At 36.7% G+C, this 13,316-nt stretch overlaps 1 protein-coding gene across 6 annotated transcripts in view; it reads left to right on the top strand.

The window, feature by feature from the left end:
- Positions 1-13,316, top strand: part of ATP9B (ATPase phospholipid transporting 9B (putative)) — a 171,337-nt gene that overhangs the window by 139,553 nt on the left and 18,468 nt on the right. For all 6 annotated transcript variants that reach the window (XM_035893429.1, XM_035893430.1, XM_035893431.1 and 3 more), the window contains 3 exons: positions 1,937-2,185; positions 11,580-11,741; positions 13,163-13,255. In XM_035893429.1, the coding sequence (XP_035749322.1) occupies positions 1,937-2,185; positions 11,580-11,741; positions 13,163-13,255 (504 nt within the window). The remainder of the gene's footprint in view (positions 1-1,936; positions 2,186-11,579; positions 11,742-13,162; positions 13,256-13,316) is intronic.

Here is a 13,316-nt window from a genome sequence, read left to right as displayed (position 1 = left end):
AAAAGCGTGGTTTCTGAAGAGGTTTTCTGAGTTACCCTGGAGTGAGCAGAAGAGCCTTTGGTAGTACTGCTGATACATTTAATGTGCTGACTTAAAAAAAAAAAAAAAAAGGCAAACAAAAAACCCCAAACGAAACCAAAAACACCCCCGATAAAACCCAGAACAAAATAACCCAAACCCACTTATTTTCAACTATTTATAAACATATAATACTTTGTCTTAAAAGATAAATTCAATCATGTGCTTTGAGCATTTGTGAAGATAACTTGAAATAGTGCTAGTTTAGTGGTTATGCAACAGTAATATGATCTTCAAATGTGTTGAACTGTTATTTTGCATGATTATTAGGTGTTGCATTCTTGTAAGGACAAATTTCAGCCTGCCAGCAAAAGCATGCAAACTGCATTAGTTCAAAAATAATATAGAAATTGTGTAGGTTATAAATTAAATCAGCAATTTGTATGTTAATGACTCCTAATATTTATAGCAAACAATACTACTCCCTTTTGTTCTGTTGTTCCATACCAATGTGGTGGTCTTGAAAATAGAGATTTAAGTGAAGATTTAAAAGAAAAAAAAAATATATATATTTTTTTTTCAATTTAATGGCATTGGAGTTTCCAGCCTCTGAATGTACACAAGTGACAAAGACCGAACAACAACAACAAAACACTACCTCTGCAGTTTTGTTTTGTTGTTTCTGAACTCATCCAGTTGGTTGCTGGCTTAAATACTTTTTAATAAACAATTCATAAAAGTAAAGGACGGTAAAGGACTACTGTGATGGATCACTGAAAAGGGGAAATTTGGAAGTGAGGAAGCAGGGTTTTCTGCAGAATTCAGTCAGCCTGTTCACCCCTTTTACTGCAAGCGTGACGTAAAAAAAAAAAAAAAAGGCAAACAAAAAACCCCAAACGAAACCAAAAACACCCCCGATAAAACCCAGAACAAAATAACCCAAACCCACTTATTTTCAACTATTTATAAACATATAATACTTTCTCTTAAAAGATAAATTCAATCATGTGCTTTGAGCATTTGTGAAGATAACTTGAAATAGTGCTAGTTTAGTGGTTATGCAACAGTAATATGATCTTCAAATGTGTTGAACTGTTATTTTGCATGATTATTAGGTGTTGCATTCTTGTAAGGACAAATTTCAGCCTGCCAGCAAAAGCATGCAAACTGCATTAGTTCAAAAATAATATAGAAATTGTGTAGGTTATAAATTAAATCAGCAATTTGTATGTTAATGACTCCTAATATTTATAGCAAACAATACTACTCCCTTTTGTTCTGTTGTTCCATACCAATGTGGTGGTCTTGAAAATAGAGATTTAAGTGAAGATTTAAAAGAAAAAAAAAATATATATATTTTTTTTTCAATTTAATGGCATTGGAGTTTCCAGCCTCTGAATGTACACAAGTGACAAAGACCGAACAACAACAACAAAACACTACCTCTGCAGTTTTGTTTTGTTGTTTCTGAACTCATCCAGTTGGTTGCTGGCTTAAATACTTTTTAATAAACAATTCATAAAAGTAAAGGACGGTAAAGGACTACTGTGATGGATCACTGAAAAGGGGAAATTTGGAAGTGAGGAAGCAGGGTTTTCTGCAGAATTCAGTCAGCCTGTTCACCCCTTTTACTGCATACTTGTTTCCGTTTCACATTTTGCAATTGCTGCAGGCTCTGACTACAAATGCAAGGTGATGAACCCAAGCTATGTATCAGTTCTGTAAAAAAGTAGATGAGGGTTTTTATGGATCACAAACTGAATGAGTTAACAGTAGATTATATAAAATAAATAAATAGTTACTATCCTTACCGTTTATCAACCTTTGTAACGGGAACAATTGGGTATATGTATTAGCATTCATGTTTTGTTTCTGTTATTGAACTTTGCTTTACTCTTCATTGTGTTGGGTCTTAAAGGTGCACTCTCAGAATAGTGGAAACAGTACAAGTTCAACACCATCTAGGAAACCTCAGTCATCGGCACCCAAAGTCCGCAAGAGTGTCAGCAGCCGGATCCATGAAGCAGTGAAGGCCATTGCACTGTGCCACAATGTGACCCCAGTGTATGAATCCCGGGCTGGTGTGTCTGGAGAAACAGAATACGCAGAGGTGGATCAGGACTTCAGCGATGAAAACCGAACTTACCAGGCTTCCAGCCCTGATGAGGTTAGTATGCAAGGGTGAAAAAATTAGTATCTCGTAAAGAACAGGATAAGCTAAGTTAAAAATAGCAGAACTGTGGAAGAAGAGTGTTTTGTGCTGGAGTTTCTTCAAATTAGCAGTAATCTTGTTTTATTTCCTCTACAGCTATAGGAAAGATCTGGTGTTTGTTACATAAAAGTGTTTTCAAATATTAGGTGTATTCTGAAAACATTAATCCATTTATGAATCATAGCATACACATGTAAAAGGGAATATGAAACTGCTTTGCGTGATGGACAGCCAGGTACATAGGAGACACGCACTACCAGTTAGTGGAATGTATAGATTTCTAACAGGAAAAAAGAACCCCAAACCTCAAATGCTCCTGTAGAAAAGCTTTTGAGCTTCAAACCCTAGGCAGCTTCATAATCTTCAGGGTTCAGTCAAAATTGCATCAAGTGTAGCGCAATTTAAAACTCCATTTCAATGAAAACATGCATTTGACTTCCATTGAAATCCAAATTTTAAACAAATCCCACTGCTTTCAGTGGATTTGAGTTATTGTTCTAAATAATCCTGTTTTGGGGCCTAAATTGATTGCCTAAAATTCAATCTAAAAAGATATTAGGAGAGAGAAGCAAAGCTCAAGTTTCAAGATACTGCAAAGTAAGCATAAAAATTAATTATAGCCCATTCACTTTTATAAAACACGTATGTACTTGATACAGTGAAATAGAGTATTTCGAGGTTGGTTTGCCTCTGGAAATGAGCAGGTTGTGGGGTGGTTTTGTTTTAAAGAAATTCTAGCAGTGTCTGAAGCTTGGGTGTACTTTTGGTGGTTTAGCCATGGTAGCTTAGTCATAATCAAAACAAGGTTGTTGTAAGATGTGAAGAAGAGAGTGTTTATCTCAAAGCCTGTATATTTTTCTAGCTACACAAGTTGATCCAATACAAGATAATATTTTTTCCACAAACCTCATCTTGCCACAGCATAGCTATTATTCTTGGTATACATTTGGTTTACATGTCTAATATATCACCGTATGTAATACTAACAAAACTTCAGTAATTCAAACTGCAAGCTGTAATTGCTAAAATAATAAGTCCATAACAAGTATTTTTAGGAATGCAAGAAATAAAATTAAGTCTGTCTTCATGTAGTACCAGACTAGCAGGCATTACATGCATTTCAGATTCTATAAACACCGTGTCAAAGGATTGTAGAGCATAAGGAAGTCACTGGTTCTTGGTAATTAAAAAGTGGCAGTCAGAACATGTTTAAAAATAAAGTCTAGGCAGGACTTGAGATGCTAGTCTTTGGCTAAAATCAATAATCCATAATACTATATGTGGTGTGTTATATTGAGGGTTGATCTGCATTATGAATTGAGACTGCTGGAAGTGCATTTCTTTATGCCACAGATACGCCGTAAATACAGTTTGTTAGTGTAGTTGTATAATATTTTACCTGTAGTACGCACTTGTGTACAAATTTTCATATGCACATATACTCATATTCGCTAAATAGATCAGTGTAACGAGCCTGTGAGGTATTACTTAATATAATGAAAGACTGCCTGAGCAAGTGTCTACTTATGAAGATAATGATGACAGCTATGGGTTAAGTAAACACCCTGCATTACCAGCCAAAGGTATTACTAAATGAGGTGAAGAGACATGCAGTTGAGAGAGACTATGTGCTTTTTTTTCTCCCCCTTTCTTTTTTGTCCCTGTGGGGCTTTTGTATATTCATTCAGTTGTTTGGAACCTGAAAATATTACCATAAAGAGCAATTCTCCTCCCACATTTGCTAAAGGAAACAGCTGTAAGACTTGAGAATTATGCAAGTGGTGCCCTGGGAAGACAGTGGGGAATTTGACCTTGGAAAGAGGAAAAGGGAGGTTGATAAAGTGCTAATACGACAGATCTGGGACTCAGGGTGGAAAGGGAAGTGGAAGAAGAAATCAGCGACAAAGAAACTGTTAGTGCTTCAAGGAAGAGAAAGCACAGGTATCCTTTTAATAGTGGGGGGGGTTATCATTTTGACTCATACATTCAAACTATATGACAGTGAAATAAAAACCTTGGATTTTAGAACCGACAGCATTAAATTTCCTTTTCATTTCTCAAAGATAATGCTTGGAACACTGGTAAAATTATCATATTGAACAAATATACTTTAATATAATGAGAAATTGATGCTAAATGGAGTCTTATAAAAAGATGAAGCTGCAAAAAACATCTAAACAGCATAAAAATTGCAGGATGACAGCAAAAAGCCTAAGAGTTGAAAGACTAGCAGGTCTTTATCATAATTTTTTAAAGAGTTCTATTGATGCAATGTTTGCAAATCACTGGAGCCTAAGGAAAATAATGTAAATGGTTCATTATTTAGCTTATTGAACTTTCCTGCAGTTAGGTTGACGGATGATGCCAATGTTTCCCAATCACCAAAGTACCATTTTAAAAGCATTTTTTATTGAATAAAGTGCTTTGAATATTGCACCCTGGAGCTTTATTTAGGGAAATGGTTCAATTGATGTTTTCTGTTTAACCTCAGCACTGACCTATCACAACATACTTGGTTAATAAGCAACATTATCATTTAATAGACTTAACCAGTTTTATGCATTGTACTTTCTCAACATTACAACTCTGTTCTTTTAGATTTTGTTTATGGATTTGGCTTGATTGCAGTCTTTTGAAAGAGGATGTTATTTGCACAGTTGTCTGTTGAATTATATAATATTGCATGTTATCACCAAAGCATATAAAGAGCAGAGAACAATGTGTAAGTATAAACTATTCTTCCATGCAGGGAAGTCTAAGAAGCAGTTTAGTAATACGTTGGCACACTATACACTTAAAGAATTGACTTGAGGATTCATTTGAAATTCTTCACATCTGCGTGTGTATGTGTGCATCTGTATACAGATAAAATATAACCATAACAAAGTATGCACATTTCGAAGTAGGTACATTCATCATAAAAGATGTATTTATCTATTGTTAGAGTAACCTGAGATAAGTAACTTATTTTGTATTCATAATGTGAACCCTACTTATGCTAGGCTCTTTGTTTCTTATGATAAGTGATCAATATTTCATTTTCTCTGAAAGAGTGGAAAGTTTCATTTGTCTGTCACTTGTCCTCTACAGCTGTAGCATAGCAAACAATAAACATTCACTGAGAAATCACTGAAAAAAATGAAACCAGCTCCTGCTTGGCCATCATAGGTGTGGGTTCAGCTCATCCGTAGAAAGCCAGCTACCGTAATGTAATGAACAATCATAAAAGGATATAAGCTAAGTAGGTAAAGCAAAGGAGTTCAAAGGTCACAGACCCAAGCAATTCAGGGGCATGCTATGAACAGGAGCCTTTGAAGACCTTTGCTCCCCTTGGTCAGAAAAGATTGATCAGTCACGATTTTTAATGACTGCTTACTCTCATAAACCAGCTATTTATTGGTTATGCTTTGTCCTGCACTGTTATATTCTCAAGCATTTCTAATTCCAGGATTTTGAATATTTAAATACTACCTTAAAGTGTGGTCAGTTATTTAATTCCAACGTTTCTGTCCAGAGACAACAGAGTTGCTAAAATTAATTACAAGAATACAAAGCCAATCATTTAAAAACAGACAGGGAAATGATATGCCCTTAGTGAAGCAGCTTTTGTGTTTACAAAAGTGAAGCTGTAATGTATGAGACATGTTGTATTGTTTAATTCATTTTATTGTGTGTGCTTATTGAAGCAAGACTAATTGTGTTGTTTTGTCAATGTATTGTGAAAAGCAAATCACTCAGCATAAAACCATCACTTTCATGACCTTCGAGACCCACAAAGAATAACTACTCCATAGCTTGTCATGAATATTGATTGGCAGTTTTTTCACATGATCAAGCTGTATTTTTAAGTTAATAATTTTATTTTAATTATGAAGTTTCTTGATGAAAAGTGATGGACTGCGAATGTTAGTTATCAAATCATTGTTTATAAATATAAACAAATCAGTGCTGATTGGAAACATGTGAGTTGTTGAACAATCCAAATAGAAACTGTTGGGAACACTTGGGCAGTGGAAAAAAAAATTCTCACTGCTTCTTCCCTGTTCCCAAACCAATAGCCTTAACTTCAAAATACCGCACATTAACCTCTGTATGCCTTACACGGCAACCTGACTTTGAAAGTAGATTCTGTTGCCTGAAGTGAAGATGCTTTTAAATACTCAGAAATAAAGGAAGGTTGATTACATGAGAATTCTAAGCAGCAAGACTAGCTTACAAAATTTCCATCCCTAGTCCTTCTTTCTCACCCTACAAACTGTGCCAAAACCTTTGAAGCCTTTGTTTATATGGGTCATTTTTCAGTTTATGTGGTCAGGTTCATAGCATGGCTTCAGAAAAGTTGTCAGCACAACTGTGGGGGAAGTCCCAAGCTGCTGGAGGAGGTGGAAAAAAACCTGCCTTCCTTAAACTGATGTTAGCTCAAAAGGGAATATTGTATGTCGACAGTGACAATTAGTTCATCATAAACTGTTTTGAGCAACACTTTGTAAATATCGAGCAGTTAGATATTTCTGCTCGGGAGCAGCAATGGCAGGCTGGCCCGCAAGGAAAAGGAAGCCAGGCTGCTAGGGGCAGTGGCCTCAGTGATGAGATGTACAGCCCCACGATACGCAAGCAAGGTGAAAAGAGCATGTCCCATGATGGAAACCAGGGACAGTCAAGAGTACAGATTGTTGTACAGGTCTGTGGTGATGAGGCACGTCTGAATTGAAGCCAAGAAGTCAAATCATTAAGTCCTGAGACAGTAACCAGCATTAGCCACAGTCTGGTGATTGCAAGGAAAGCTCATGGCAGTGAGGCGTGTCCAAAGCCAGGAAGTCGTGTCTGCCTGTTGGGGCCAGATTGGTAGGGTATGTGGCCAAGTGTGAGCATAGCTGCAACGTGACTGCAATGTAGCACTCTTGGGACCAAGCGTGAGAGCCAAGTGAAAGGGGGAGGCAGCCTCCATGGAGGTTTCTTCCAGCTGTTTCTTCATCACAGCTTGTAACAGTGAGCTGGCCTTGAACACAGCTGGTTAAACTCCTAGAAAGGAGGGTGCACTCAGGGCCTTGACAGTTCCAGTCTAAATAAGGTTTTGAATATTTTTTTTCATACAAATACACTGCTATTCTGTCTTTATTGCTAAAAGGTTATGTTTGAGTCAAGTAACCAAAAATGAGTGGATTAGGTTCCTCAGACCAGCTAAGTTCCAAACAGCCCAGAATTCAAAAGGATCAGTGTGATGGTTTGTATGTTCTAGTCCTGATTGATGTAGTATCTAAAGCAAGCAAAACCAGCCTTAGAGCATTTTTTTTGGTCTTCTGCCAAGCAGTAACTGCCTTTTAGGATTGATCCAGTAACTGAAGGTGTTCAGGATTCAGCAGGGTGCTTCAAATACCAAAGGCAAGGCAAGCTTCATTTTTTTCAAGTGACAATATGAAATTTTCTTTAACTGGGACATCTTCATGCCATCATGCTCCCAAGATGATAAGTAACTAGACGTCGTTACGTTTTCCGCAGAGCAAAGGGACTCAGTGTTGCTATTCACCAAACTGAACGTTAGTAAGTCAGCTGGGTGGTATGTGATCTTTTCTGTTGGTCCAGAGGAAACTAAAGATGATGTTAATCTGAGAGTGAGTGAGAGCGCTCTTCCTTGCCTAAGTTATTCACCCTCACAGGGAAAGGTCAGGATAACTCAGAGATGGGCTGTGAGTTGGGCTATGTAAGGAACAGTCCTGTACATACTGATTGAATGGCCTAAAGCCATCTAACACCACCCCAGAGAGAAGCGAACTCCTGTTATTTGATAGGGCAGGGAGGTACTTAACTCTTTCATCCTCAGAGTTGAAAGTCAATAAAGATTCTTTTAAATGCTTTCTGTGGACAATCTGTTTCATCTTACATGTCGTCTTTAATATTGACTCATGCTTAGACGTTTGTAGCATTTTCTGCTGCATAATTATTTTCATTGGGGTTATTAAATGGGAGTCATAGGCTAATAGGACTTATTGTAGAAGAGATTTTTTACATTAAAAAAAAGTTGGTGCCATAGTTGAAAAAATCTGCATCATTGTCAGTCAACCTTGTGTACTTTATGGAACTTTGTAGAAACTGTCTAAGATATTTATAAGCTGCTTGTTTTGATTTTAGTTCTGTAAATGAACATTTCTAAACAAATGGGATGATTATGTCCCTAAAACATGGAATTAGTATGCAGAGCTGCCATGGGCTGTAACTACAGCGTTTCTGAAGTTTCCCCTCTTTGTGCCCCTCTTGAGATGCAAGCAAGTTCCTCAAGCAACCGAGCTAGATGCACTGTCCTGCTCAGAGAAGCTACTTCTACCTCCTGAGCTGGTACTGCTGTAGGTTACCTTGTGGGTCACACAGTTACTGCTTGAGTTGAGAGTGTTTCTTTATGAAGTTTCTGAATTTGACATTGAATGGAAAACTGTGCTGGGGTAATTGAAGGGTTTGATATTTGGGGCTGTGAACTATGGAAGCTCTGAGGGTTGGCTGGCCACTAGTGGAGAGAGACTGCTGACAGAGGCAACCAGAGCTCAACAGTGGGCATGTAGCAAATAGAAACAGCTGAAAGATTCTGGGTAAGAAACACTAAACAAGAGGTGTTTCTCAGTAGCTTTTGTCAGATCTGCATTTCCATTTCATAATGCAAGTGTTTGCTACCTTCATTCCTAACTTGGAAGTTGCTGTTTTGACCTCGTCATGGGACAGATAGATAGCTGTCTTTACCCTTTGGGTTGCTACCGAGGAGGAAGACAACTAGCAAGTTCGAAACCACAGAAGTTCTCTTCAACTCCACCAACATAATCTGTCCTGGGAACACTACACAGTTAGTGGTTTCAGGGTGCACACCTGTGTCTCAGTAGTGGGAGGACCCTATATCTACCAATGTACTTTTGTCTCCCTGGCAGCCAGCTTCCATAGATGAGAAGCTTGGTGCTGAGCCTTAGAAGATCCACAAAATACTCAAGTCCCTAACCTGGATTCAGCAAACTTGATACATTTCATCCTGTGTGTGTGCTAGGAAATTAATGGTTATCAGCAAATAAATACTATAATCAGAATGGATTTTTTTTAAAGCAAAATGGTAACATCACCAGCAAAGACTTTTTATGCTTGTCCAACCTTTGATTGCTTTATCTGACTCCATCCAATACGTCAGGCTCTGTAGAAGCCACAACTGCAGTGTTTACCTGGCATGCTAGGGGTTCTTGATGTATGCACGCTAGATTGCAAGACCATTTTAATGTAAGGTTTCAGAAATGTATTGAAGAGAATGTACTTGTAGAGGGGAAACCTCAAGAAGAGAGATTTAACTAAGAATCCTTTTTTTGAACTCTGAATAGCCAGCCATGCAGTATATATTTATTTGTTAACATTTATAATTTAGATTTTCTTGCCATTTGTGAAATACTTTTTTTTTTTTTTTTAAATTTGTATATTCTAAAAGCTTCAGATATTTAATGGTAAGGTCTGGCTATGTTCTGGATGCTATTAAGATCTAACTGCTCTGATTCATTCTGAATGATGAGAGTCAAACTACATGTCTTGCTCTCAAGTTTGTTCAGTTGCCTTTTAGGCATCTATTTGACTCATGAGCCTTATTGACTATTTCTGCTATGGTATTTGCACTGATCAATTTAAAAGAAAAAAATATATGCAGTTGTGTGTAGACCAGGTATAAGAATCCAAAATGACTGTGCTGCAAAATGCTAATTCAAATGGTAGGTGAAGCCAAGCATAAACAAAATAATAAACAGATGTGAGTCACCAAATATAGAACACTTAAGTCCTAGCTGCAAAGGGACACAAACAAGATGATAGGGTGTTAGTAGAAAGATGCAATTTACAGGTCAGAATGTAATAGTAACCTTTCACTGTGAAAATTGAAAATTAACCTTGGGAGTATTGGATCACTTACAGCTTATATGGTACTTTTATTGAAGAAGAAAAATCTCTAAAAAGACTTCCTGTGATTTTTCCGTGATTTTAAAATGGTGTTTTCCAAAGTGTGTTCTTTTCTCTTCTGTAACCACATCTCGCTATATTTTCATTTGGTGGTGCTTACACAGATGGCCCTACTCAGGTTTCATAGGGGGTTCACACTTTTTTTTTTTTTCCCAATTCTAAATTTTCATAGAAGCTATGGTGATTTACTTGCTTTGGGTGAAATTCTTAGTGAGTATTAGTCATTATATCTGTTGAACTTATCTAGGAATTTTACTACTTGCATGTTGTTTATCAGACTCCTTGCTTTTTACTTTTTTCATCTTACCTGAGATTCGTAGCAGAGGTAGGTTCCATAAAATTGTGTGAACTTAATTATAATTACCTTTTTAGTAATTTAAACATTTGGTTTCCAATACTGATTAGCTTTTGGAAAAATAAAAATAGAATTGAGGAGGAGATTTTTTTTATCAGAAACTTCCCATTCAAATACGGAATATGGCTTGTATATAAACTCTCAGTAAAGCAGTTCTCCTAAAGGTTTAATTTTTTTAAGGAATAAGCTACACAGTGGTGGTGATAGAAAAATATCTAGTGCGTTATTTAAAGCATAATGCAGAAGAAAATAGAAGTTAGATGTCATGCCGTTTAAAGCAGCAAAATTAAAAAATCTCTAATGCATGCATTTAAGATGCCATGTAGTGGTAGCTAATAGTGATTATTGTATAATGTAGCATTTCTAGGTTTGAAAAAGGGACTGTTACAAGCGTGTTTGTGGGATACAGTATTGTAAGCTTGGTTTCCATCTCATTTGATATGGTAAGAACTCAGTTATATTATTGTCGAAACAAAGTAATAAAATTATGCAAGTGAACAGAGTAAGCTAAAAATAAGATCCTTTGCCTACCTATTTACTACATATTACAATGTCTCAACTTGTATGTAATTGTAGATCTACTAAAATGTTTTATATGGAAATACTCCCAAAATCTTTTGCTTACATAGTGATGTCGTTGGTACAGAAATGGTATTCTGGTTTTGCATAATTTCTACTGCATGTCCATTAAGTATCATTGAAAAAAAAAAAAATATATATGGTGTTTCTTATTAGAACTGTTATTTCTGAACAATATATTCTAGATACCTGATTTGCAAGAATAAGTTCAAATTAGTTTTTATATTCTTCATAAGAGTTTTTGTAAGCTTTCTGAAGGAAAAATACTCATTTGGTGTATTAAGATTTTGTACTTGGTCTACTGCTATTCACATGGGTTTTTTTCCCTAGATTCTTGGAAGAGTTTAGACTTTTACCCTAGCAACAGTTGTTTGGCTTTAGCCTAATTTATATAACAGTATAATAGACCTTTCACACTGAAACATGTGTCTCTTTTTCTTCCTTTAGGTAGCTCTGGTGCAATGGACAGAGAGTGTCGGTCTCACTCTGGTTAACAGGGATTTGACCTCAATGCAGCTGAAGACCCCTGGTGGACACATTCTGACGTACTATATTCTGCAGATCTTTCCCTTCACTTCTGAGAGCAAGCGCATGGGGATCATAGTCAGGGTAATTTTGGGGGTGTTCTGGGTGTTGGTTTTTATTTCTCAAAAAAATGGTTTCACTGAATGTTTATAACATTTAATAGAAACTTGATCCATCAGGGAATGTATTTCACAAGATTTCCAAATTGAAAGTATGCCTTTGACACAGGTTCACATGAAATACTAGGCAAGCAACTGTAGAAAAATCAAGCTAACCTAATGTTGTAGAGAGCTTGTAACAGAAAAACTCTTCTCTTATGTGGGGACGTGTTAATTCCCCTACTTCACCCTTAGCCTCTGATGCTGCAAGTTGCCTTTAAGCCTTTGTTTTTAGTTTTCCATTTGTTTCCTTGGTACAGAATATGTTGCCCCTTCAAGGGATAAATTAACGGCTGAAATTTCTTACGGTAGTATCTAGCATCTTTCTGTACTACTAGTGCTGCTGCTAAACTGGTGTGCATACACAGCGCAACCCACAGGGTCTAAGATTTATGAGATGTGTGCTAGTTGTCTCCTAGATGCCCAGTTGAGAGCATAGTAATGATCATTAAAACTGCAGATGAAAGGAAACCACAACACCATGCTAAAAGGAAGGTTTAAACCTCTGTGAATGTTAAGCCATCTGCACTACATACTTTCACCTTCTCCCTACCTAAAATCAGATGCTGTAGCAGAACAGCGTCAGACAACATTGTTAGATCAATGCCAAGTCCCAGTTAAATAGGTGTCAAACTCATCCCATTTTTTATTTGCCTGTGATGACAAGCCAAGCGTGCCATCAGCCTTAGGCAAGGATACTTCAGGCACAATATGTGCATGTTCAGGTCTGGAGAGACCTTGGCAAGCGTGTATTCCGTTAGGTGAGGTTGGCTCTAAGAGCTTGCTTAACAGTCACATGTTCAGAGATATTCTAAGAAGCTTGCAGATCAGACTAATCCATTCCTTCTGCAACAGACCATATCTCAGAAACTGCTGATTTGGATTATATTTGCCTGCCTGTGAATTCTCTGAATATACAATGAATGTTCCATCATTAAAACATCTGTAACAAGCATTTATGCTAAGCTGTTTGTAAATTTTTAATTACGTGGGTATTTCAAAGATACGGAGCAAACTTTCTGATGGGGGTTAGATAGTGTATGCCACCAAAGAAACAAAATAGTAGTTAGAGGGGGCATAACAGTGATATTTTAAAATTTAGACGGGCAGTTTAGGGGTGCTGAGAATCTGTTATTCACATTGACTGATCCTCTTATATGGGAATATGTATCTCGGTGGAATCAGAGATACTGGAAGTAGCAATATCAAGTAATAAAACTTGCCCACCTCTTGGCAAGGTAAATTATAATCCATTGACTAGTTCAGAAGGCAATTAGGTTGTTGATAGGTAATTGTTTTGAGTGTATAAAGATTTTTTTCTCCTCTATTTATTTTGTAAAATTTTAGGATGAATCTTCAGGAGAAATTACATTTTACATGAAGGGTGCAGATGTTGCAATGTCCACTATTGTACAGTATAACGATTGGTTAGAAGAAGAGGTAAGACACAAAATCAAAATTTATAAAGATTAAAATTTTTTAAAAACTAAAAATTCTAAAT

Source organism: Egretta garzetta, unplaced genomic scaffold, assembly GCF_000687185.1.
Source record: "Egretta garzetta isolate BGI_Z169 unplaced genomic scaffold, ASM68718v1 scaffold14, whole genome shotgun sequence".
Classification (NCBI taxonomy): domain Eukaryota; kingdom Metazoa; phylum Chordata; class Aves; order Pelecaniformes; family Ardeidae; genus Egretta; species Egretta garzetta.
This window is presented reverse-complemented; position numbering and strand designations above follow the sequence as displayed.